This window comes from Elephas maximus, chromosome 15 (assembly GCF_024166365.1).
Source record: "Elephas maximus indicus isolate mEleMax1 chromosome 15, mEleMax1 primary haplotype, whole genome shotgun sequence".
Taxonomy (NCBI): Eukaryota; Metazoa; Chordata; class Mammalia; order Proboscidea; family Elephantidae; genus Elephas; species Elephas maximus.
Window position 1 is genome coordinate 87,694,617 of NC_064833.1, and position 24,201 is coordinate 87,718,817.

Genomic DNA, 24,201 nt, shown 5'->3' on the forward strand with positions numbered 1-24,201 from the left:
ATTTGAGTTATTTGCATCTTCTCTTGCTTTTTTTTTTTGTCAGTTTGCCAATTTTGTTGGTGGTTATGGTTTAAATTTTGTCCCCTCAAAATATATGTTGGAATCCTATACCTGTGCATGTGATCCTGTTTGGAAATAGGGTTTTTAAAATGTTAATTAGATTATACCCAAGTAGGGTGAGTTCTAAATCTAATCACCGATGAGTTATTTTTTTTTTTAAAAAAAAGGGCTGATTAGACACAGGTATGCACATGTGTATGAAGACAGATGCATGTGAGGATCACCGAGGAACCAAAGAATATCCAGGCCTACCAACACACAAGGAATCAACAACAGTTAAGACCTTGGTTTGGACTTTAGCCTCAAGAGCTGTGAAAAAATAAAATTTCTGTTCTTTAAAGCTACCCACTTGTGGTATTTCTGTTAAAGCAGCAGCTAGGAAACTAAGACAGAATTTGGTATTGGGAAGTGGGCTTCTGCTCTGACAAATAACTGAAAATGTTAGAAGTGGCTTTACAACTGGGTGATTGGCAGAGGGTAGAGGAATTTTGATGTGCTTGATAATAAGAGGAAACCCTGGTGATGTAGTGGTTAAGAGTTCGGCTGCTAACCAAAAGATTGGCAGTTTGAATCCACCAGGCACTCCTTGGAAATCCTATAGGTCAGTTCTGCTGTGTTCTGTAGGGTCCCTGTGAGTCGGAATCGACTTGACGGCAGTGGGTTTGGTTTTTTTGGGGGGTTTTGATAGTAAGAGCCTAGATTGCCTTGAATAGACTATTGGTAGACTTATGGACATCAAGGATGATAGTGATGATGGCTCAGAAAGAATTGAGAGCTGTGGGGAAAGCCTCTATTGCTGTGAACAGAATTCTCCTAGAAATATAGAAATTAAATGTTCTGCTAAGGCTGTAAAAGGAAATGATAAACTTGTTATTGGAGACTGAAGGAAGGGTGATCCTTTTAATAAAGTGGCATAGAACTTGTCTGAATTATGTTCAGCTGTTTTGTGGAAGGTGGAATTGTAAGTAATGTATTTGGATATTTGGTCGAAGAGATATCTAGGCAAAATTTTGAAGATGTAACATACTTTCTCCTTGTTGCTTATAGTGAAATGCAGGACCAAAGAGATAGATTTAGAGATAAACTGTGCTAAATGAAACCAGAACTTAAAGATTGGGAAAATTCTGTCATACAAACTAAGAAAACATGTCCTGGAACTTTCACCAAGGGCGTGGCTACTCAATTTTTTGCTAAAGAGGTTAAGCCTGTGACTGATAAATCTAATCAGCCATCTCAGAAGATATCCTGTTTGCTTAGACTGGGACAGAAACAGGGAGAAATGAAGGAAAGGTGTCTGCCTGGCATTCTGCAAGCAGGAATTGATTAATGGAGCCATATGGTTGCAAACATCTTTTGTCCTCCAAGGAAAGAAAGCATCATTCTAGGAATAAGTCAGATATCAGCAAGATTAGGAAGGAGCCTGGGGGCCAGGTTTCAAAGAGTGGAACCACTGCCTCCTAGGTTTCAAAGGTGGGAGCCACCACCCACAAGGTCTCAAAAGGCAGAGACATTGTCACCTAGATTTCAAGTAGAGTTGGCCCCACCTCAGTTCTGGAGGATGAGGCTTCCATTCAGGTGGACCAAGAGAATGGGCCCACTGCAAACACATACCCACAAAAGAGATCAGGTATACCTTATGAATTGACTGGATACAATAGACACATTCATTTAAATGTGCAATTTTTATTTAGTAAATTTACACTTTATGTACTAAATTAGATAAAGCTATGAATACACTGGAAAATTAGAACATTGAAGGATAAATTTTCGCTGATATTAGAACAACATGGGACTGACCTGCAAAACAGTAATAGGGAAATAAAAAATACCTATTTATTGTTATTATTTTGCCATAAATCATAGTTTTCACCCTTAAAAGTTTTAGTGTATATCTAGCCAAAGGCAGAAAATCTTAGAGAAATAGGTTTTGATTCTTCTGTCCAGAATTGACCAGGTATTGTGAATTCCTATTTTATAATACAAGGAGTCCTGGTGGTTAAGTGCTCAAATGCTAACCAAAAGGTTGGTGGTTCAAACCCACCAACCACTCTGTAGGAGAAAGATGTGACACTGTACAGTTTTCAAAAAATTCTTAATTTGAGTGTGAGAAAAGAGAAACATTTTAGGAAATGTTAGGAAAAAGAGAGCGTTCCTGTTGATACTAACAATTTCAAACATGTCTCTGGAAAACATATATTGAAGTTGTGCTGGAAAAATCAAATTTTCATCTTTATCCATGAATATTCCTTTGGTAAATTAAGTGGTTTATACCTGAAGAGGCATTATATGGTTTATAACAAATAGTAGTATTTAACAGTTAACATTTAAATTTTTCAACTTCAGAGTCTAAGAAATACATTTTTTTCCAATGGGTATGAGATTACAGTGAATATCATCAGCCTTTCAGGTTAATGTTATTTAGTTTTGGAGACTGCTCTCTGTGGGGCACATGCCTTTTAGTTTACTGAAGGAAGATTGAAATATCCGTACTGATTTTGGTGAGTTCTATTAGATAATGTTCAGCTTAGTATCAATTTATCCTTTTCTTCAGATGCATAGTTTTGAATGTTGAATCTTGGATTTTGTGTCAAAATATAAAGCTACAGGTACTGTATGCAAAATGTTGTAACAGTGACTATAATCATAAGAAAATAGAATAATAGGAACATGGAGATACGTACTTGAGTAAAAAATTCTCCAAATTTTTCATCTCTCTTGATTTTTCAGACAAACTGTATGGAAATTTTGGAGTATTCATCAGATAGCGGAAAAGAAGATGACTCAGACAATGTCTTGCTCATTGATTCAGAATCCCCTCGCAAATACCCTGTGGATTTTGGATCAGATGAAAGACAGATTATGGAGAGACTGGTAGAGCCCTGGATAAAATCTACAGAGACCGTTTTGTATACACCCCAGAAACAGACAAATAAGTTTCCTAGGACTCCGGAAGATTCAGCAAAGAAGAAGAAACCTATAAGGTTAAATTACGCCTTTATAAATTTTTTCCCCCATTTTTTCTCTTTTCTTTAAAACCCAGATATCTAAAATGTTATTATTAAATTACTTTTTTCTTTGGGGAAAAATTGGCAGAATAAAATTGTAATTCCAATAAGCAATTAACAAAGGCCTAACTTCTGGAAATGATTTATGGAATTGTTCATTCAAGTTGAGCGTTCACTATTTCATTCATAACAAGCTTACATGACTGCTTTTCTTAATGAGGGTTTGTTGTTGGTTTATTATATTTTATCGAACATCCGTGTTCCAGGAGCTGTATTAGATTATAGAGACGAATAAATTACAGCTGTTGTTCTCTAGTAACTTATAGCCCAAAGAGGAAATAGAAATAAATATAGACCATTTCAGATTGGTTTTATGCGTATGATGACAGATTGGGCATGGCACCATTTACAAATGCAAGGAAATATGAGAGAGAGCAAAGAGTCACGGACAGGAAAAAGGTCAGTGTGCATGTGGAGAAGCACAGGAACATCCATGTTAGGAGAGGGTCAGGTTTGAGGGAGGAAGTGGTGGATGACAAGGCTGGAGTGCCAGTCAGAGGCTGCATCCTAGAGGGCCAAGCAGGACATGAAAATGAGCCTGGAATTTATTATGTAGGACAAAGTGCTCAATCCTGTTTAATACAAGGACTCTGTTTTTAATTAAAACAAAACAAAAATCTGATGGGAAGTTAGGAGAAAAACCCCTAGAAGCAGTGCCACAGCAGCAAAAGTAGTAGAGAGTTTCAAGAAAAAAGGAAGTTTCAGTAGAAAGAGTAAGCGTGATAATGAAGAGCACAGGTTTTGGAATCTATGTATTATATCATAATACACAATGAGGGCTGAGAAAAGCCCAATGGATTTGGCATTTAGAAAGCCTTTGTTAAATTTTAGTGGAATACAGGGGAGAAGGCCTGTTGTAATGGGCCAAAGAGTACATGAGACATGAGGGATGGGAGACAGTTCTGTAGCTCAATCTTCTAAGATACCTGGTTTAGAAGGTAGGAAGAGAGAGAGGAGAAAGTAGCTGGTAGTAGCTTAAAGAGATCCAGGGCTTAAAAAGGTTTAGGAGAAAAGGAGAGGCATGCTTAGAGAATAATGGAGAGGAGCCAGTGGAGAGAAAGAGAGGTTGGAAATAATTGCTCTGTCAGTGCCCTGTAAAGTTAGGGGCACTGGAAAGAGAGACCTATCCTGAGCATAAGAGTGGGGAGAAGAGTAGAAGAGTATTATGGCACTGGGGGAGTGGGGTTGGGGACAGCAAACTGAGTCAGTTCATGCCTGATCACCATTTTTCTTTTTGTAAAATAAGACCTAAGATCCAGAGTGAAGAAGTTGGGGCTTCCGAAGCAAAGGTGATGGTTTGTAATAGTGTCTTAGGAGGATGCAAAGGGAAGCTGATTAAAGAGATTTGTATATCTCGTTGATGAAATTGATGCCATTCAGTTAGAGAAAGTGATGTCCTGTTGAGGGCTGACAATGCACCGAGCAATGCTTCACAACCTGGAGAGACAGCAGTAAAGAAAAGTGACTGAAGCCCCTGCCTGTGTGGAGGGGAAGGGTGACAATAAGCCAGTAAGTAAAACAGAAGTAACGTCAGAAGGAGGAAAACGTTATGGAGAAAAGGCAGAGAAGGAGGACAGAGAATGGTCCAGAGGTAGGGGAGGGCATTTCAATTTTAAACAGAAGTCTCAAGGAAACCCCCCTCAAAAGGTGACTGTTATGGATTATATGGTGTCCCAGAAGAAAATATGTTGAAGTCCTTACCCTTGTACTTGTGAATGTGACCTTGTTTGGAAATAGGGTCTTTGTAGATGTTATCAGCAACGTGGGGTCATGCGTGAGTAGGGTAGTTCCTAATCCGGTGTCAGTGCTGTCCTAAAAAGGAAGAGAAGAGACAGGGAGACAGAGGGAGGACAGCCACGTGAAGATGGAGGCAGAGATTAGAGTGATGCATCTACAAGCCAAGGAACGCCAAGGATCGCCAGCCATCACCAGAAGCTAGGAGAGAGACATGGAACAGATTCTCCCTCAAAGCCTCTGAAGAAACCAATGTGGCTGACACTCTGATCTTGGATTCTTGGCCTCCAGACCTGTGAGACAATGAATTTCTGTTCTTATTAGCTGCCTTCTTTGTGGTACTTTGTTATGGCAGCCCTAGAAACAAAAACAGTGACATGCTGAGCAGCTGGAAGAATGGAGCTGCCATTTCCTGAGATGGGGGTAAGGGAGTGGCAGACATCAGGTGACATTTTTGTTTTTGTTTATTTTGTTAGGAAGATCTGGAGACTTTTGAGCATATTGGGTTTGTCATGCCTGCTGTGTATCTCAGTGGAATTTGTGTGTGGACTTCACAGGAAAGCCCTCATGCTGCAGGTGTAAAGGGTAGGCCATAGTGCACAGTGGGTTTTTGAAGCAGGAGCTCAATGTGTTTACAGGGCATCAGGTGCAGATAGGAGAGTCTCCCAGGGCCTGAGCCCAGGCACTTCATCTGCAAAGGTTGAGGCGATGAGGAAGAGGCTACTGAAAGAGGAAGAAAGCTAGGGGAATGTGGTGCCCTGAAAGCCAAATAAAGAAGTGTTTTTGAAGAGGAACAAGGGCGATCAAATGTTTCACATGCTGCGGAGGAAAATATAATGAGGACTTAGAGTTGACTGCTGGGTTGTCACTGAGGTGGTGAGGGCTATGTGGAGAGGAGCAGTTTCAGTGGGTGATTGGGCAAAGCCAGATTGCTGTAGGTTCTAAGAGAAGGGAAGGAGAGAAATTGAAGACAGCAAGTATAGAAACTCTTTGAAAGAGTTTTCCCTAAGGACATCAGAGAAATAGGGTGTTAGTTGGAAGGAATGAGGGGGTTGAGATTTGCTTTTTTAAGTGGGGAGAAATTGAGCATGTTTATTTGCTGTTGGGAAGCTCCTAAAGGAACAGGAGAGTAGATGGTTGATGGAGCCTTTGACTGGCAGAAAGGAGTACATAGCCAGAGCGGGGAGCCTGGGTCAGGAGCATGCACAATGTCCCATGTAACAGGTGGGTGAGGAGAGCAGATGCAGATAGGTGGGTATGTGGTAGGGGAAGTTTTTTTGTGATTGTTTCTATATTCTCTGTGAAATAGGAAGTGCATTTGTCGTCTGAGCACGGGGATGAGGGAGGGAGGCATTGGAAGTTTGAGAAGAGAGAGCATATGAAATAGTCACACAGTGAGATAGTGAATGCTCTGGGAGAATATACTGAGATTGGCTAGCAGTGCCAGGCCCTCTTGAGATTGTTGTTCCAACTTATAGTGACCCTATAGGACAGAATGGAACTGGCCCACAAGGTTTCCTAGGCTGTAATCTTTATGGGAGCAGATCGCCAAGTCATTTCTACTGGGGAGCATCTGGTGGATTTGAATCACTGACCTTTCAGTTAGCAGCTGATTGTTGGTGTTGTTTGGGTGCCTTGGAGTTAATTTTGACTTATTAGCAGTCTTGAATTTAGCTCAGGATTGAACATCAGTGTGGTTGTGCTTCTCTCTAGCCACGTTCAACCCTGGGACTACAGATGTGGAGCAGGCAGAGCGTAGGGCTCTGTCAAGTGAGTGCATTGAAAGGAGTTGATAGGAGTTGGAATAGAGCTTCTAATGCCTTAAACCACACTGGAAATAATAGCCAAGGACTCCTGTTACTCATGTGTGTAGAGAACTCTTCCGCCCTGGTATAGATGCTCTCATTTTTATGCCTTTTACCTTTCATCTTATAATTAAAAAAAAAAAAAAAAAAAAAAATTTTTTTTTCTTTTCTTTTTTTTTAATACTGCAGTTTATTTGTGAAAATTCTGGGGTTTGACTTTAACCAGATGTTGCTGTCAGATTGTGTTTTGTCCTTTTTTTTTTTTTTTTTTTTTATCTGTTAAGTCATATCATGGAAACATCAACATTTAGCCAGTATGTATCTAAATAGTTGTGCAAAGAGTAAAGTCTTTTGACTTTTTCTTCTATTAGATTGTATCATTTTAAGTAGTCCCTCTTTAAGTTGTGGTAGGTGTGTGTCATCAAGGCTGAGAGTATGGGCTTTTTTTTTTTTTTTTTTTTTTAATTTTGGTGAAAACACGCACCCATTCTTTAGGTTCTATATGTACAATTGGATAACATTTGTTCCATTTTTCATGTTGTATCAGCTTTCTCGCTATCACTATCTCTTCCCATATTGTTTAACCACCACTGGTGAAACTCACTACCCACTGAACTTCTCATCTGTGTTTTAGAGGTACTGTTGACAATTTGATATATAGATAATTTTTAAAATAACGCAGTGGTCAAGTTGGACATTCTTTGCTAATTTAGCTCTTAAGGATAACTTCATGGGATAATTTCCATTTACGGTTTAGAGATTTTCTTCAGAGCAGTAGATTCATGGGTTCCTCTGTCTCAATAAAAAATAGATTGTGTAAATCTGGATTATGTAAGAATTTGAAATTTACTCCATACCTTTTTTTCCATTTTAATCAGAATTCATCTATTGATTCATTGATTAGAAAGTACGGTAATGATAGCTGGACACCATCCAGTTCTTCTGGTCTCACAGCTAAGGAGATGGGTAGTTCAGGGAGGCAATTAGACCTGCAGTCCAATTCCTTCTCCACTTCCTGGGTCTCCTTCTTCCTCTGCTGCTCCAGGTGAGTAGAGGCCCGTTGTTGTACCTTGGATGGCTGCTGAAAAGTGTTTAAGACCCCAGGTTGCTACTCACCGACCTAGGGTGTAGAACAGTACTTCTGAAAACAGTATCACGCCGATTGACTGGACAGCCCTAGGAACTCTGCCCATGAGGTGTTTCGATGTATTTAAGTAGTGTCAGCAACTTTAGCCTCTTTATTTATTTATTTTTAGTTGCTGTTATTGTTGTAAAATTATATGTTACAGTATTTGCCATTTCACCCTTTTTCTGGTATAGAATTTAGTGTGATATCAGTTACACTAATAAAGTTGTGGAGCTATTACCCTTAGTTGATGCCAACGTTTCCATCACTATAAACAAAACTACCAGTTCCCAGAGAATAAATAATTCCTTCTCTCCCTCCGCCCTTCCTCTTCAGATAGCCACTAATACCCATTGGTCTCTATGTATTAATTTATTCTTGTCGTTTCATTTAAATGAGGTCATACAGTATTTGCCCTTTTGTTATTGACTTACTTCACCCAGCATAACGTCTTCAAGCTCTATCCATGTTGTGGCATATATGAGGACTTCATTTCTCTTTCTGGCTGAGTAGTATTCCATTGAATGTATGTACATCCATTTTTTATCCGTTCCTCTGTTGATGGGGACTTGGGTTGTTTTCACCTTTTTGCTATTGTCAGTAATGCTGCAATGAACATGTGTGTGCATGTGTCTGTTTGTGCCCCTACTTTAGGTCCCTAGGGTACATACCTAAGAGTGGAATTGCTGGATCATCTTTTTTGTTTTTTGAGCAATCACCACATTGTTTTCACAACAGTTGTACCATTTTACTTTCCCACCAGCAATAGATAAGGGTTCTGATCTCTCCACATCCTCATCAACATTTGTTATTTTGTTTTTTTATCATTGCCATTTTAGTAGGGATGAGATGGTATCTCATTATACTTTTCATTTGCATCTCTCTAATGAGCTTCTTTTCATGTGTTTGGTGGCCCTTTGAATGTCCTCTTTGGTGAAGTGCCTGTTCATGTCCTTTGCCCATTTTTTTTTTTTGATTGGGTTATTTGTCTTTTTGTTGTCAAGTCGTAGAAGTTTAATGTGTATTTTAGGATATTAGACCCTTATCACATAAAACATTCCTAAAGATTTTTTCCTAGCTTGTATGTTGTCTTTTTATTATTTTGATAAAGACTTTTTTAACCTCAGGTGTTAGTTTTGGTCGAAGATTTGAAGACTATCTCAAGGCAGTAGTCTTGCGGAGTTCTCCAGTCTCAACCAGTCCTGTAGGTCAGTGTTTTTTTAAAAGAAATTTGAGGTTCTGTTCCACATTTTTCTCCCATTCTATCAAGGTCCATCTGTTGTGGCCCTGATTAGAATGGTTTGTAGTGGTAGCCAGGCACCATCTAGGTCTTCTGGTCTCAGGGTAGATGAGGCTGTGGTTTGTGTAGACTGTCTTGTAGACTAGTTCCTTCTTTGAGTTTTTGGTTTCCTTCTTTCTCTTTTGCCCCAGCTGAGTAGAGACCATTAGTTGTCTTAGATGACTGCTTGCAGTCTTTTGATATGCAGATATTACTCTCTAAACTAGGATGTAGCACAACATACCAATTGGCCAAGATGTCCCATATTCTAATCCTTAAAACCCAAAACTCTAGTCCTGTAAGGTGTTTGGTTATGTCTAAGAAGTATCTGTCACTGTGTCTCCTGTGTTCTTTATTATATATATATGACTATATGTGCATATAGTCACATAGATGCATATACATATACCTGTGTATATGTATAATATGCACACATATATGCCTTGCATACATATATCTGTACCTGCACATATATTTTTTTGGTTGTTTTTTCTGTTGTTTCAGAATTAATATATGCCATGGCAGTTACCCACAGGTCCTTTTTTCTTGTGTAGTTTTTGGTGACATCGTCTACCTTCATCAAGCTGTGTATACTTCACCCTCATTCGGTGTTACCTTTCCCATCTCCAAAAGTGTCTGCTATCTAGAGAGCAAATCCCCCTCCTCTTCCCTTTGTCCCTGGCAGCTACTAATGAACATTAGTTTCTGTATTTGTACTTGTTTGTGTTATTTCATAAAAGTGAAAACATATAGTACTTGTTTTTCTGTGATTGACATTATGCTCAATGTAATGTCCTCCAGGTTTAACCCTGTCCAAGATGTTTTGGGAACTCATTTCTCTTTATCAATGAGTAGTATTCCATTGTATGTATGTACCACATTTTACCTCTCTGTTCATCTGTTGATAGACTCATAGGTTGTTTTCATCTTTTTGCTGTTGTGAATAGTGCTGTGATGAACATAGGTGTATATATGTCTGGTCGTGTCACTTCTATTAGATACCTAGGAGTGGAATTGCTGTCATATGGCAACTTTACCTCTAGTTTTTTGAGGAGCCACCAGACTGTTTCCACAATGGCTGTACCATTTTGCATTCTTACCAGCAATGGATTAGGGTTCCAGTTTATCCGTATCTGCTCCAACACTCGTTATTTTCTGCTTTTTATATCTTGGCCATGCTAGTGGGAGTGATATTCTATCTCATGTTCGTTTTGACTTTCATTTCTCTGATAGCTAATGACCTTGAGCATCTTTTCATGTGCCTGTTGGCCATTTGCATATCTTCTTAGGTGAAATGTCTATTCATGTCCTTTGCCCAGTTTCTGATATGGTTATGTATCTTTTTGTTGTTAAGTTTTAGAGGTTTTCTATATATTTTACATATTAGACCCTTATCATTTCATTCCCAAATTTTTTTTCCCAGTGTGTAGGTTTGAGGTCTCAATTATTTATTTTGTCTTCTGCTGCTCGTGAATTCATTGTTGCATTTGATAACCTGTCATTGAAATAACTTAGGTTCCATAGATTCACCCACATATTTTCTTCCAAGAACTTTATGTTTATGGATTTAACGTTTAGGTCCTTGATCATTTTGAATTAGTGTAGTGTGAGGTATATATATCTTCTTTTTTCTCCATGTGAAATCCAGTTTACCTACATCATTTGCTGAAGAGATGGTTTTTGTACCCCACTGAATTGACCATAAACGTCTGGATTTATTTCTGAGTTTTCAATTCTATTGCTTCGGTCTGTGTGTCTTTTATTAAACTATTAATAGGCTGTATTGATTACTGTAGCTGTTTAATATGTTTTGAAGTTGGGAAGTGTGAAGCCTCCTACTTTGTCCTTTTTCTTCAAGATTTATTTGGCTATTTGGGGCCTTCTGCTTTCCATATAAAGTTGAGGATTTTCTTCTGTTTCTGTAAAAAATGCTGTTAGGATCTTGATCGAGATTGTGTTGAATCTGTAGATTACTTTGGGTAGTATTGACATTTTGACTATATTAAGTCTTCCAATGTATGAACAAGGAACTTGTTTTCATCTCCTTAGGTGTTCTTTAGTTTCTTTCAGCAGCATTTTATTATTTTCATTGTATAAGTCTTTCACCTCCCTGGGTAAATTTATTCCTAGATACTTTATTGCCTTAGATGCTGTTGTTAATGGAATTGTTTTCTTAATCTTCTGTCCAGATTTCTCATTGCTGGTGTATAGAAATTTTTGTGTCTTGACATTGTATCCTGCAAGTTTGTTAAATTCCCCTATTAGCTCTAGAGGCTTTTAGTCGGTTTTGGGGGGTTTTCCATATACAGGATTGTGTCATCTGCATATAGAGATAGTTTTATGTCTTTCTTTCCAATTTGGATACTTTTTATTTCTTTTTCTTACCTTATTGCTCTGTCTAGGACTTATAATACAGTATTGAAATGGAGTGGTGAGAGCAGGCATCCTTGTCTTATTTTTGAGGGAAAAGCTTTCAATCTTTCTCCATTGAGTATAATAATGTTAGCTGTTGGGTTTTCGTAAATGCCCTTAATCATGTTGAGGAACGTCCCCGTTATTCCTATCTTGTTGAGATTTTTTAATTAAGAAAGGGTGTTGAATTTTATCAAATGCTTTTTCTGCATCAGTCGAGATGATCATATGGTTCTTTTCCTTTGTTGTATTAATGTGGTGTATTACACTGATTGATTTTCTAATGTTGACCCATCCTTGCATTTCTGCAGTAAATCCCACATGCTTATGGTGGTTAATTCTTTTAATATGGTATTGGATTCTGTATGCAAGTAGTTTGTTGAGAATTTTGGCATCTATATTTATGAGGCATATTGGTCTGTAGTTTTCTTGTGTCTTTGGTTTTGGTATCAGGGTAATGCTGGCTTCATAAAAAGAGTTAGGGAGTATTCCTTCCTCTACTTTTTAAAGAGTTTGAACAGGATTGATGTCAAGCCTTCTCTAAATGATTGGTAGAAATCCCCAGTGAAGCCATCCAGTCTGGGATTTTTGACTATGATTCAATCTCCTCACTTGTTATGGGTCTGTTGAACTTTTCTACTTCTTCTTGAGTCAATTTAGGTAGGTTATGTGCTTCTAGGAATTTGTCCATTTTATCTAAGTTATCAAGTTTGTTGAATTACAGTTTGTAGTATTCTGTTATGATCCTTTTTACTTCTGTTGGATCAGTTGTAATATCTCCACTTTCATTTCTTATTTTCGTTATTTGCATCTTCTCCCTTTGTTTCGTCATCTACCTAGATAACAGTCTGTCAGTTTTATCGCTTTTCAAAGAAACAACTTCTGGTTTTGTTGATTGTATTACTTTTCTGTTCTCTATTTCTACTCGTATATTTGTTATTTCTTTCTTTCTTGTAGCTTTAGACTTAGTTTGCTCTTCTTTTTCTAATTCTTTTCTAGTTCTAGTTGTAAAGTTAGGCTATTTGAGATCTTCTTTTTACTGCAGGCATTTATTGCTGTAAATTTCTCTCGGAGGACAGCCTTAACTGTGTTTTGTAGGTTTTGGTATTTTCATATATCTCCAGGTATTTTTTTTATTTTTCACTTGATTTCTTCCTTGACCTATTGGTTGTTTATTAGTGGGTTATTTAATTTCCATTTAATTGTGTGGCTCCTAATTTTCCTTCTGCTGTTAATTTCTAATAATATTTCTTTGTGGTTGGAGAAGATACATTGAATAATTTGTCTTTTTATTTATTTTTTTATTGTGCTTTGGGTAAAAGTTTACAGCTCAAGTTAGTTTTTTATATAAAAATTTGTGCATGCATTGTTATGTGACCCTAGTTGCTATCCCTGTAACGTGACTGCAGATTCCTCCTTTCCATCCCAGATTTCCCATGCCCGTTTAACCAGCTGCTATCCCTTTCTACCTTCTCATCTCCCCTCCAGACAGGAGCTGCTCAGTTAGTCTTGTGTACCTACTTGAACTAAGATGCACACTCTCTTCACAAGTATCATTTTATGTCCTATAGTCCAGTCTGTTCTTTGTCTTAAGAGTTGAGTTTGGGAAATGGTTTTAGTTCTGGGTTAACAGAGAATCCAGGGGCCATATCTTCTGGGGTTCCTCCAGTCTCAGTCAGACCATTAAGTTGGGTCTTTTTATGTGAATGAGTTCACACCCCACTTTTCCACTGCTCCGTCAGGTACTCTCTGTTGTGTTCCCTGTCAGGGTGGTCATTAATCGTAGCTGGGCAACATCTAGTTCTTCTGGTCTCAGGCTGATGGAGTCGCTGGTTTTTGTGGCCCCTTTTGTCTCTTGGGCTAATATTTTCCTTGCGTCTTTGGTGCTTTTCATTCTCCTTTGCTGCAGGTGGGCTGGGACTGATTGAAGCATCTTAGATTGCCACTCACTAGCGTTTAAGACCCTAGAATATCAATCTTTTTAAATTTGTTGAAACATGTTGCGTGGCCTAGCATGTGGTCTGTTTTTAAGGATGACCCATGTGCACAGTAGAATAATGTGTATTGTTCTTATTATAGAGTGTTGTTGTTATTGTTAGGTGCAGTCAAGTTGATTCTGACTCATAGCAACCCTGTGTACCACAGAACGAAACACTGCCTGATCCTGCACCATCCTCATAATTGTAATTATGTTTGAGCCCATTGTTACAGCCACTGTGTCAATCCATTTCATTGAAGGTCTTCCTCTTTTTCGCTGACCCTCCACTTCACCAAGCATGATGTCCGCCTCCAGAGACTGATCCCTCCTGACAATGTGTTCAAAGTATGTGAGATGTAGCTTCTCCATCCCTGCTTCTAAGGAGTATTCTGGTTGTACTGCTTCCAAGACAGATTTGTTCATTCTTTTGGCAGTCCATGGTATATTCAACATTCTAACCCCAAACCTTATTATAGATAGAGTGCTCTGTACATATGCATTATATCTTACTGGTTTATGCTGTTGTCCTCTATGTCTTTGCTGATCTTCTTTTTAGATGTTCTGTGCAAAAGTGAAAGTGGTGTATTGAAGTGTCCCACTATTATTGTCTAATTGTTAATTCAGATTTGTTAGTATTCGTTTCATATATTTTAGGGCACTGATATTAGGTTCATATATATTTATGATTACTATGTCTTCTTGATGAATTGGCCATTTTATTTTTATGTAATGTTCTTCATCTCTTATAACAAATTTTGATTTGAAATCTATTTTATTTGATATCAGTATGGCCACCCCTGATCTATCACAGAGACTATTCTTTTCCATCCTTTAACTTTCAGACTTTCTGTATCTTTGGGCCTAAGGTATGCTTCTTGTAGAAAATGTAAGGATGGTTCTTTTTTTTTTTTTAAATCCATTCTGCCACTCTCTGTCTTTTGAATGGAGAGTTTAAAACATTTACATTTAAAGTAATTACTGAGAACGAAGGACCTACTTCTTTTAGTTTGCTAATTGTTTTTTATGTACCTTCTATCTGCTTTGTCCTACAATTCCTACACTTTGGGGTGTTTTTGTGTTTAGTTGTTTTTTTATATTGAGTCTTTTTGATTTCTTCTTTCTTTCTTTCTGTGTATTTTTAAAATATCTTCTTAGTGGGTACCACAGAAATAACGTTTAACAACTTACATTTACAGGAACTTATTTTAGCTTGATACCAACAGCAAGTAACATACAACATTAATATACTGAAACTCTGTTTCTATTTCTCTCCTCCTTCCCCCAATTTCTGTTTTTGTTACACCAACTATGTCATTATACATCCTCCGTCTGTTAGGTTAAATTTCTATTTATTTCTTACACATTTAATGTTACAGTGCTTGTAGAACCGAACTACTAAATTTGCCCACTGGAAATACCATACAGTTAGCTCTTTTATTTGCTCATGTCATTGCTTTTATTAGAGATCTCTCTTATTTTTCTTCCTATGTGTGGCTTCCAGGATCTGTCTAGTGTCCTTTCCTTTTTATCTGAAGGACTTACTTTAGTAATTCTTGCAAAGCATGTGGTAATGTATTCCTACAACTTTTGTTTATCTGGGAATGTCTTGATTTCTCTGTCATTTCTGAAGGACACCTTTGCTGAGTAAAAAATTCTTGGTTGGCAGTTTATTTTCTTCATTCATTGCCTCCCGGTGATCGTGGGGGAGAGCCAGCTCATTCCTGTCGGCTACCTGGCTGATGGACAGTTCCCATGACTGCCCTGTGGTCCCGGCTCCTAGTGTTCTCCAGCCACTGCGCGCAGTAACATTAGCACTCACCCCCATCATTGCACCTTTTCCATGTGCCTGCCCAGTTGTGGGAAACCCTGGCGGTGTAGTGGTTAAGTGCTGTGGCTGTTAATCAAAAGGTCAGCATTTCAAATCCACCAGGCGCTCCTTGGAAACTCGATGGGGCAGTTCTACCCTGTCCTGTAGGGTTGCTATGAGTCAAAATTGACTCAATGGCAGTGTTTTTTTTGTTGTTGTTCCAGGTGTGTGCGTGTTTTCTATCTTCTGCTCGTGAATTCCCACAATCCAATTTGCACTTTAATTGGCCATCACTTTCCTGGGTTTCCCAGGTTTCAAATCTATGTTGTGCTCATATGCCACTCTCTCTCAAGTCTGCCTAGTCCAGTACACACCCTTCCTCTTTGCCAGTTCTTTCCAAGGCTTTTTACCCAATATCTCTGACTGACCTGGTCTATGTCATCAGTGTTACTACCACTGTGGGCTCTTTGTTAAGGGGTTCCATCTTTCACCGTCCCAAATGGCCACACTGAACTGGGCTGACAGGTAGAGTATAGATGGTCAGTGAATCTCCGCCTTCCCTGGTCCTTGCTGTATCTCTCTCCTGATTTGGCATTCACCTGGTTCTCTAGTGTTTTAACTACTGTCTAGAACTCTAGGATCACTAGCTGTGTTACTTTTTATTTGGGGTACACAAGGATGCAACTGCTTATTTCACCATCTTGCCCTCTTCCCTGAATATGGACTCTTGAACCAGGTATCCTAGTTTTGTGGCCAGCAATGCTACTGGTTACATGTCTCACCTTTGGCAGGTGTTTATCATCTTAGTACCTCAGTTTATCATCTGTAAAATCATCGATAATAAACCAAGAAAAAGCTAAATCTGTTGCCATCAAGTTGATTCTGACACCAGAGCTCCCTGGAGCACAGTGGTTAAGAGCTCAGGTTGCTAACCAAAAGGTTGGCAGTCTGAATTCACCAGCCACTCCTTGGCAACCCTATAGGGCAGATATACTCTGTCCTACAGGTCATTATGAGTCAGAATCTACTTGATGACAAAGAGATAATAACAGTACCTACCTAATATTGTTGTTTGGAGACAGGATGAATTACTTCATGCAGTGTGCTTAGAGTAATACCTCACTAAATGTTAGCTGTAATTTTTATGATAATATGATCAGCAGGATGAATAATGTGAAGAAGGCTTACGTATATGTTAAATAGGGGTTCTTTGGCATATTTGTAATTATGAAGGTTTAAAATGTTTCTGTTCTATATATATTTTGGTTGTTAGATTCATGTAGGATATATTGTTTCTGAAGATATTCTCCCAGTCAGTAGCTTATAATTTCACTTTTTGGGTAGTCTTTTGATGAACAAAAGTTTTGAATTTTTATGAGGTCTTATTTATTTTTTGCTGTTTGTGCTGTTTTATTACATTAGATAATCGATTGTTGAAAACTAGGCCTGACAGCATTGCCCTTGCTTGTTCTTCTAAGAATTTTATGGTTTTAGTTTCCACATGTAGGTCTTTAATCCATTTTGAATTTGTTTTTCATGTATTGCTTGAGGCATGGGTCCTGTTTCATTTGTCTGCATGTAAGAACCCAGTTTGCCCAGCACCATGTATTGAAGAGACTCTTCTTTTCCCATCAAATGAATTTACCACCCTTGTCAAAAATCAGTTGATCATAAATGTATGGGTTTGTTTCTGGACTCTCAATTGTTTTCCATTTGTCTGTGTTCTGTTGTTATACCACTACTAGGCTGTTTTGATTACTTTAGCTATATAGTACAAACAACAAAAGGACAAAAAACCCATTCATAAAATAGGCAAAGGACTTGAATAGACATTTTACCAAAGAGGACATTCAGATGGCCACCAAAGACATGAAAAGGTGCTCAGCATCATTATCCATCGGAGAAATGCAAATCAAAACCACAATGAGATACCATTTCACCCCTACTAGGATGAGTCAGATAAAACAAACAAACAAACAAAACCCCAGAAAATAACAAATGTTGGTGAGGATGTGAGGAAATTGGAACTCTTATCCATTGCTGGTGGGAATGCACAATGATAGAGCCATTGTGGAAAACAGTGTAGTGGTTCCTCAAAAAACTAAAAACAGAGCTACCATATGACCCAGCAATTCCACTCCTAGGTATATAACCAAAAGACTTGAAAGGAAAGATGCAAACAGAGACTTGTATACCAGTGTTCATTGCAGCACTATTCAAAATAGCCAAAAGGTTGAAACAACCTAAGTGTCTATTAACAAATGCATAGATAAACAAAATGTGGTACATACATACAATAGAATATTACTCGAAGTAATTAGAGATCTCTCTTTTATTTTTCTTTCCTATGTGTGGCTTCCAGGATCTGTCTAGTGTCCTTTCCTTTTTATCTGAAGGACTTACTTTAGTAATTCTTGCAAAGCAGGTGGTAATGTATTCCTACAACTTTTGTTTATCTGGGAATGTCTTGATGGTGCTTAAAGACATTATGCCAAGCAAGTAAGCCGGTTGCAAAAGAACAAATATTGTATGATCTCATTTACATAAAAAGACAAGAAAAGACAAATGTATAGAGAACCAAGTTTATTAGTAGTTACCAGGGGCAGATGAAAGGGGAAAAAGGGGAGGTTAACGGTGATGGGAAAATTGCATTGATTAAAGTTAGGGTTGCACAGCACATTATTGTAGATACTGTCAATAAGTTGTACACCTGTAAAAAGTTGAATTGGCCAAAGTTGTGTGATAGATACATTTACAGTAACAGAAAAAAAAAAAAAAAAAGTAGCTACTGAGGTTGCTTATATACAACCAAACATGTTATGGAATTTGGTTCCTTGGTTCGGAGGTTTAGGGTCATGGTTTCATGGTACATCCCAGTTAATTAGCCTAATAATGTTCTTAGTGCTTCTGTTTTATCTCCTAGTTTGTTAAGTAGTGCCTGGGGTCTTAAAAGCTTGCAAGAAGCTGTCCAAGACACAACAACAGGTCTCTGTTCACCTGGAGCAACAGAGGCACAAGGAGAATCAAATCAGGAATAGAAGGAAGATATGGAATGTGTGGCTAATTACCTATATGACAGCTGCCTCCTTTGCCATGAGACCAGGAGAAATGGATGGTGCCCAGCTACTATTACTGAACATTTTGATCAGAGATTCCTCAGAAGAATCCTGATTAAAAGGGGGAAGATATAGAACAAAATTTCACAGTCTTATGGACTCCAGAGTTTCTGGAGCCATGGAGGGTGGATGAACCCTGGAAACAATTGCCCTGAGATGATCTTTAAACATTAAACCGAGAATGTGTCCTGAAATCTTCTTGTGACCAAACAATAGTTTGGCTTAACTAGTAAAAAAAAAAAAAAAAAGGTCTCCCTTGAGCATTGTGCTCTTTTAAGAACTATCTATATGGGACTAAAGTGACAACAGTGACTTGGGAGATTAAATGGAAACCTTAGAGGGCAGTGAGTTTATGTTAATATGGGAGGAACAACTCAGGGGGGAGGGTAGGAATGATTGCTCATCTCAAGGAGTGGAATCAGTCTCTCGGGGACTGTACCTGTAGAAGCTGTTGAATTGTTGTGTTTGGCTGCGTATATCCTCAACAACAAAGTAAGTAAAATTAAAAAAAAAAGAAAAACATCCAAGAATCTAATAATGTAATACTCAAAAAAAATTTTTCCTCTTATTTATGACACACACATGTGCACACATCTAGTAATATTTTGTTCCTATAGGAAAATAAGCATAATCTGGTTGTTAGCGATAATATGTATTAGAGCGAGATCTTTCATAGTGGAAAGAGCATAGGGTGTAGGCAAAAATCATAACCAAAATAGTAACGGCAATAACTAACATTGAAGCTTGACTGCGTGCCAGGCACTGCGCAGAATCCTTTCTGGCTTCAGTTCCTAGTTTTTCATCTCACGAGTTATGTGATATTGGAGAGCTTACTGTCCACTCTCCAAAGCTCAGTTTGATTTTCTGAGATTGAATATTGATTACCTGTTCTTTCTTCCACAATGGAAGATTATTAGGATGAAGTGGGATGATGATGTGAAAATGATGAATGAATTGGCACATAATCTTTGTCTTAGTTTGGAAGCTCCGCTAACACGCATCCACTAGGGGTGACGCTACTGGCACCTGAGCTGTCAGCGGCATATCTTCCAGCACCGTCGCGACACGAAGGCCGCCACAGCATGACAGAGTGATATCTTCCAGCACCGTCGCGACATGAAGGCCGCCACAGCATGACAGAGTGACAGACATGCCGGCAAAATTTTGGTAAAGATAATTCAAAAATGGCTGTAACTGTCCATCAACATGGAACTGCCAGAAGTTCAAGCTGGATTCAAAAGAGGATGTGCAATGAGGGATATCATTGCTTATGTCAGATGGATCTTGGCTGAAAGCAGAGAATACCAGAAAGATTTTACCTATGTTTATAAATAAAATAAGAGGGAAAACCCTCAGCAAGATGGATTGACACAGTGGCTACAGCAAAGGCTGTAAACATAGCAACAATTGTGAGGATGGAGCAGGACCAGACAGTGTTTCTTTCTGTTATACGTAAGGTTGCTGAGTCGGAGCTGACTTGGCACCTGAAGATAACAACATAATCTTATGTGATAACACATTGATAAATTATATAGCTATAATGGATAACAGCTGTTCTTAATTTTTGTTGAGATCGTAGATATGTTAGCAGGTTCTGACTTTTCCGAACACAGGCTGATGGTTTAAAATAGGTAGGCAGGTAGACAGACTGATAGGAAGGCAGGCAGGCAGGCAGACTCTCTCGTGAAGTGGCCGTATGTATGTCCATTGTTACGAATCGTCTTCCTGTCACACACAGAAGTTTTCTTTTTTATACCGTTGGTATCCTTGGAGTGTGTTTGTGTTACTCAGTTATCTCTGTTGTAAAAACAGTGGGCCCATACCCAAATGCTCTTATTTGAACATTCTGCCTAGCGACAGTTTTGGCAAGGTATATTTCTTGATTACAGCTCTGAGCCCACTTTATAATTTATTTGTTTTCCCATCTGGCTGCTGAGTAGGTTGTGAGACCCTCCGTGGCATAACTTGTAACCATCTTTGTGTCCCTAGCAGCAAGCAAAGTATTAGATGCCAGCATGTAGCAGATAATGAATAAATGTTTATTGAATACATGAACTAAGAACTAATGGGAAGGTGGTTAATCTGATATGAGAGTAGGGCTGTATTTCTAAGAATTAGAAAACTAAGATTCTGAAAAAAACTTTAAAAAGGAAATTACTTGCCTAGGAAGATACAGCTTCTAGGAAGAGTATGTAATGTCAAATAGGTTATAATTTTGTGGTTTGTCTATTTATCTCTGGCTGGGGAGTTGTAAAATGTAAATGCTCCAACTATTTTGAAGTTTATCTTTTAACTAAACTTAATATTTTATGTTTAATTAAACAGAGGTGGACTAGCAGAAAGACTAAATGAACTACAGAATCGAGAGAGATCTGCCATTTCTTTTTGGAGACATCAATGTGTTTCTTACCAGAAGACACTTAAAGGTAAGGCTTATACAGGCATAAGACTATGGGTAAAGAATATGCCATATAAAAGTATTTTTATTTTAAAATATGTGAAGTTGATCATTAATATTCATGATTTTTTTTCTCTGTGTATCATATTATTGTTGTTGTTAGGTGCCGTCAAGTCAATTCCAACTCAGCAACCCTCTGTACAACAAAACAAAACACTATCTAATATTCTGTCATCCTCACGTCCTTGCTTTGTTTGAGCCCATTGTAGCAGCCACTGTGTCAATACATATCAATACAAATTTGCCTGATGCAGCACGTCATCTGATTTCTTGACTGCTGCTTTCCATGGGCATTGATTGTGAATCTAAGTAAAATAATTCCTTGACAACTTCAGTATTTTCTTCTATTAATAGCCTCACCATGTGAACCCTTGGAATATGTGTTTTACTAGGCACCTGGGTGGTTTTCACACATCGAGAGTTTGAGAAATGCTGTTCTTAGAGGTGATCCCCCAAGTAGTAATATATTTTATTAGACATAGAGGGTCGCTATCAGTCGGAATCAACTCGATGGCAGTGGGTTTCGTTTTTGGTTTTTTGTAACATATGGTCCCAACTATTACACATGCAGTTGTTACACTTTTCAATTCTTATCCCGTTTATTCCCTTTAAAATTCTTTGCCAGCTTTAGCAACTATCTTCTCTCTTTTAAATTCTTTTATTGGAGGGTATTATAATATGACATATGCATGCATGTATCAAGATGATCTGATACATATGACCCAAGAATAGTTTTCATTTTATATAAATCTCTAGAAAGTCTATTTCTATACTCATTACATCATTTCTTGGATTTTTTCTTTCATATGAAGGATTATGATTTTCAATAATAAATCTTCACAATCTGTTTGATCAGTCAGAAAGCCAGGCATATGTAAAGTTTGTCCAGTTGTGTTGTTATTCAGTGCAGACCTAATGACAAACTGGCTTAACCCCAATGGAGAATTTAATGGTAATCCTAATTAAACATCACAGGGGGAAGACCTAATGCTTCCGACTTTGGTTGTGAAAAGGTTGGCAGGCCTTCTCCATCTGGTAACTCCTAGCTTCAAGTCCAGTAAAAATAATGCTTTATTTTGCAATATTTTACTAGAAATCCCTGAAATTGTTTTCCCTATTCTGGCTGAGATATGTCCATCCTTGAACTAATCAGGGTGGAATGTAATCCATAACATTTTCAGACTTAATTAAGAAACATCAACAACGTTATCTCTTCTTTTACTTTTTAGTAATCTTTCATATTGCCCTGCTTACAGGTATCTACATGTTTACACTTAAACCTCTCGAATATGAATGACCTGGATTTGTAGTGACCACTTTCTTCTACATCCTGCCTGTCTCCACTTATATAATAAATAAAATTTTCTGTTTCTCTTTAATCTTTATGTTGCTTATCATTTTGAATGTAGATTAGGGTTATATGCATTATAAACTTTTGTTCTGCTTGAACCAGAAAAATATGGCCTTGCCACTTAAACTGTCAGTCTTGCTCCTCCTTCCTATTCTGCTTTTTGTCTCCCTCCTTTTGAAGTAATCACACAAGGCAATGACAAACTTGAATCTCTTTTTAATGAGATCACTTTTCAATTCTTAGTCATGGAAACTAGCTTTTTATTCAGGGGCTGGGCTGGTGTGTTGAACTGTAGGATGGGAAAGAGGTTAGAGAGGATGTGAGACAATAAGAGAAAGACAGCAAATGAATGACCTAGATCCACAGATCTTCCCTTGAGTGTGGCCACTGCAGACTTCAAAGTCCAGAGTGTTGGAGCTGTCACATTTTATATTGGCATTCATGTCCCATCCTTTTCTCCTTTTCCCTCATACAAAGGTAGATTGTTAATTCTTTGAGGTTTCTAAGCACCTGGTTGGTGAAATGGGAGTGTGTGGCATACAGGAAGGAAGTGACCTGCTCTGATTATTCACCTACTGATTCCCAGTGCCTTGCTCTTTCAGTGATACCACTGCTGCCTCATGTGAATAATTTTTTACCCCCTGCCAATTTCCTCTTCGTATTACTATTGAGGAATAACAGTTGGACTTTGCGTGTTCAGTAAGGTACCTATCCTTAATTTTTTTTACTTTAAAATCTGAAAATATATTTTAAATATCCTTGACGTGGAAGGAAGAGTTGAATAAACTTTAAATTAAACACTGCAGTCCTAGGAAACAGTTTGGAGAGACAGCCTGTTTGTCTTCTTTAGTTGTTCAACATTATCCTCATTGTCATCGTGCCACTTCTGGAAGTTCACTGTCTGCCAGGCACAATGCTGTAGGCTCAACTTGTATGAAATCATTTACTCTGCAATATAATCCCCTAATATGGAGCTTACTTTCCTCATTTTCCACATGGGGGTATTGTGGGTTGAGTATATGCTAAAAAATGAGTAAGCCCAGATTTGAATTGCTATCTCTGAAGTCTAAGTATAAAGTTTTATTAACTAATCTATGTGGGCCTTCATTACTTTATCTGCTGGGGCTTGAGAAAATTAGGGTTAAGAAGTCAAGGGATTAAGGAATTAGCAAAATCAGTAATATTAACAGAAATTTGGCTTTTCTTCTGAAATAAGTAATCTTTCAAGGTATAAGTCTGTATTACATTTTGAGAAGCCACTTATTTCAGGTGCCTGGGACACAGGTTGGAAGACTGTGAAGACTAGGTAAATCATGGTTTTGTGTGTTGTTGTGTGCCATCAAGTTGATTCTGACCAATAGTGTCTCTACAAGACATAGTAGAACTGGGTGTCCTGGGCTGTAATCTTTATGAGAAGGACCCTCGTGGTGCAGTGGTTAAGCGCCTGGGTGCTAACCAAAAAAGGGTGGTAGTTACAACACACAAGCTGCTCCATGGGGGAAAGATATGGCAGTCTGCTTCCATAAAGATTACAGTCTTAGCAGAAAACTTCTCTGATATCATGAAAGATGAAAAGATATCTATCCAAGATGCTCATGGAACTCCACATAAGGTAGATATTAAAAGAAAGTCACCAAGACATATTACAATCAACTTGCCAAAACCAAAGATAAAGAGAGAATTTTAAGAGCAGCTAGGGATAAACGAAAAGTCACCTACAAAGGAGAGTCAATAAGAATAAGCTCAGACTACTCGGCAGAAACCATGCAGGCAAGAAGGCAATGGGATGACTTATAGAAAAAATTTAAGGAAAAAAATTGCCTGCCAAGAATCTTATATCCAGGAAAACTGTCTCTCAAATATGAAGGTGAAATTAGGACATTTTCAGATAAACAGAAGTTGAGGGGATTCGTAAAAACCAAACCAAAACTACAAGAAATACTAAAGGGACTTCTTTGGTTAGAAAATCAATAATGTCAGGTATCAACCCAAGACTAAAACACTGGGCAG

General features: G+C 38.1%; 1 protein-coding gene across 6 annotated transcripts in view; it reads left to right on the forward strand.

Moving 5' to 3' along the window:
* SPIDR (scaffold protein involved in DNA repair) overlaps nucleotides 1-24,201 on the forward strand; it is a 780,587-nt gene that overhangs the window by 251,644 nt on the left and 504,742 nt on the right. For 4 of the 6 annotated variants that reach the window (XR_007513227.1, XM_049853504.1, XM_049853503.1 and 1 more), the window contains 2 exons: nucleotides 2,788-3,041; nucleotides 20,708-20,808. Coding sequence is in view for 5 of the 6 variants with exons in the window: in XM_049853504.1 (XP_049709461.1) it covers nucleotides 2,788-3,041; nucleotides 20,708-20,808 (355 nt within the window). In the remaining variant the exon portion in view is untranslated. The remainder of the gene's footprint in view (nucleotides 1-2,787; nucleotides 3,042-20,707; nucleotides 20,809-24,201) is intronic. The other 2 variants (XM_049853507.1, XM_049853506.1) reach the window with 1 other exon arrangement.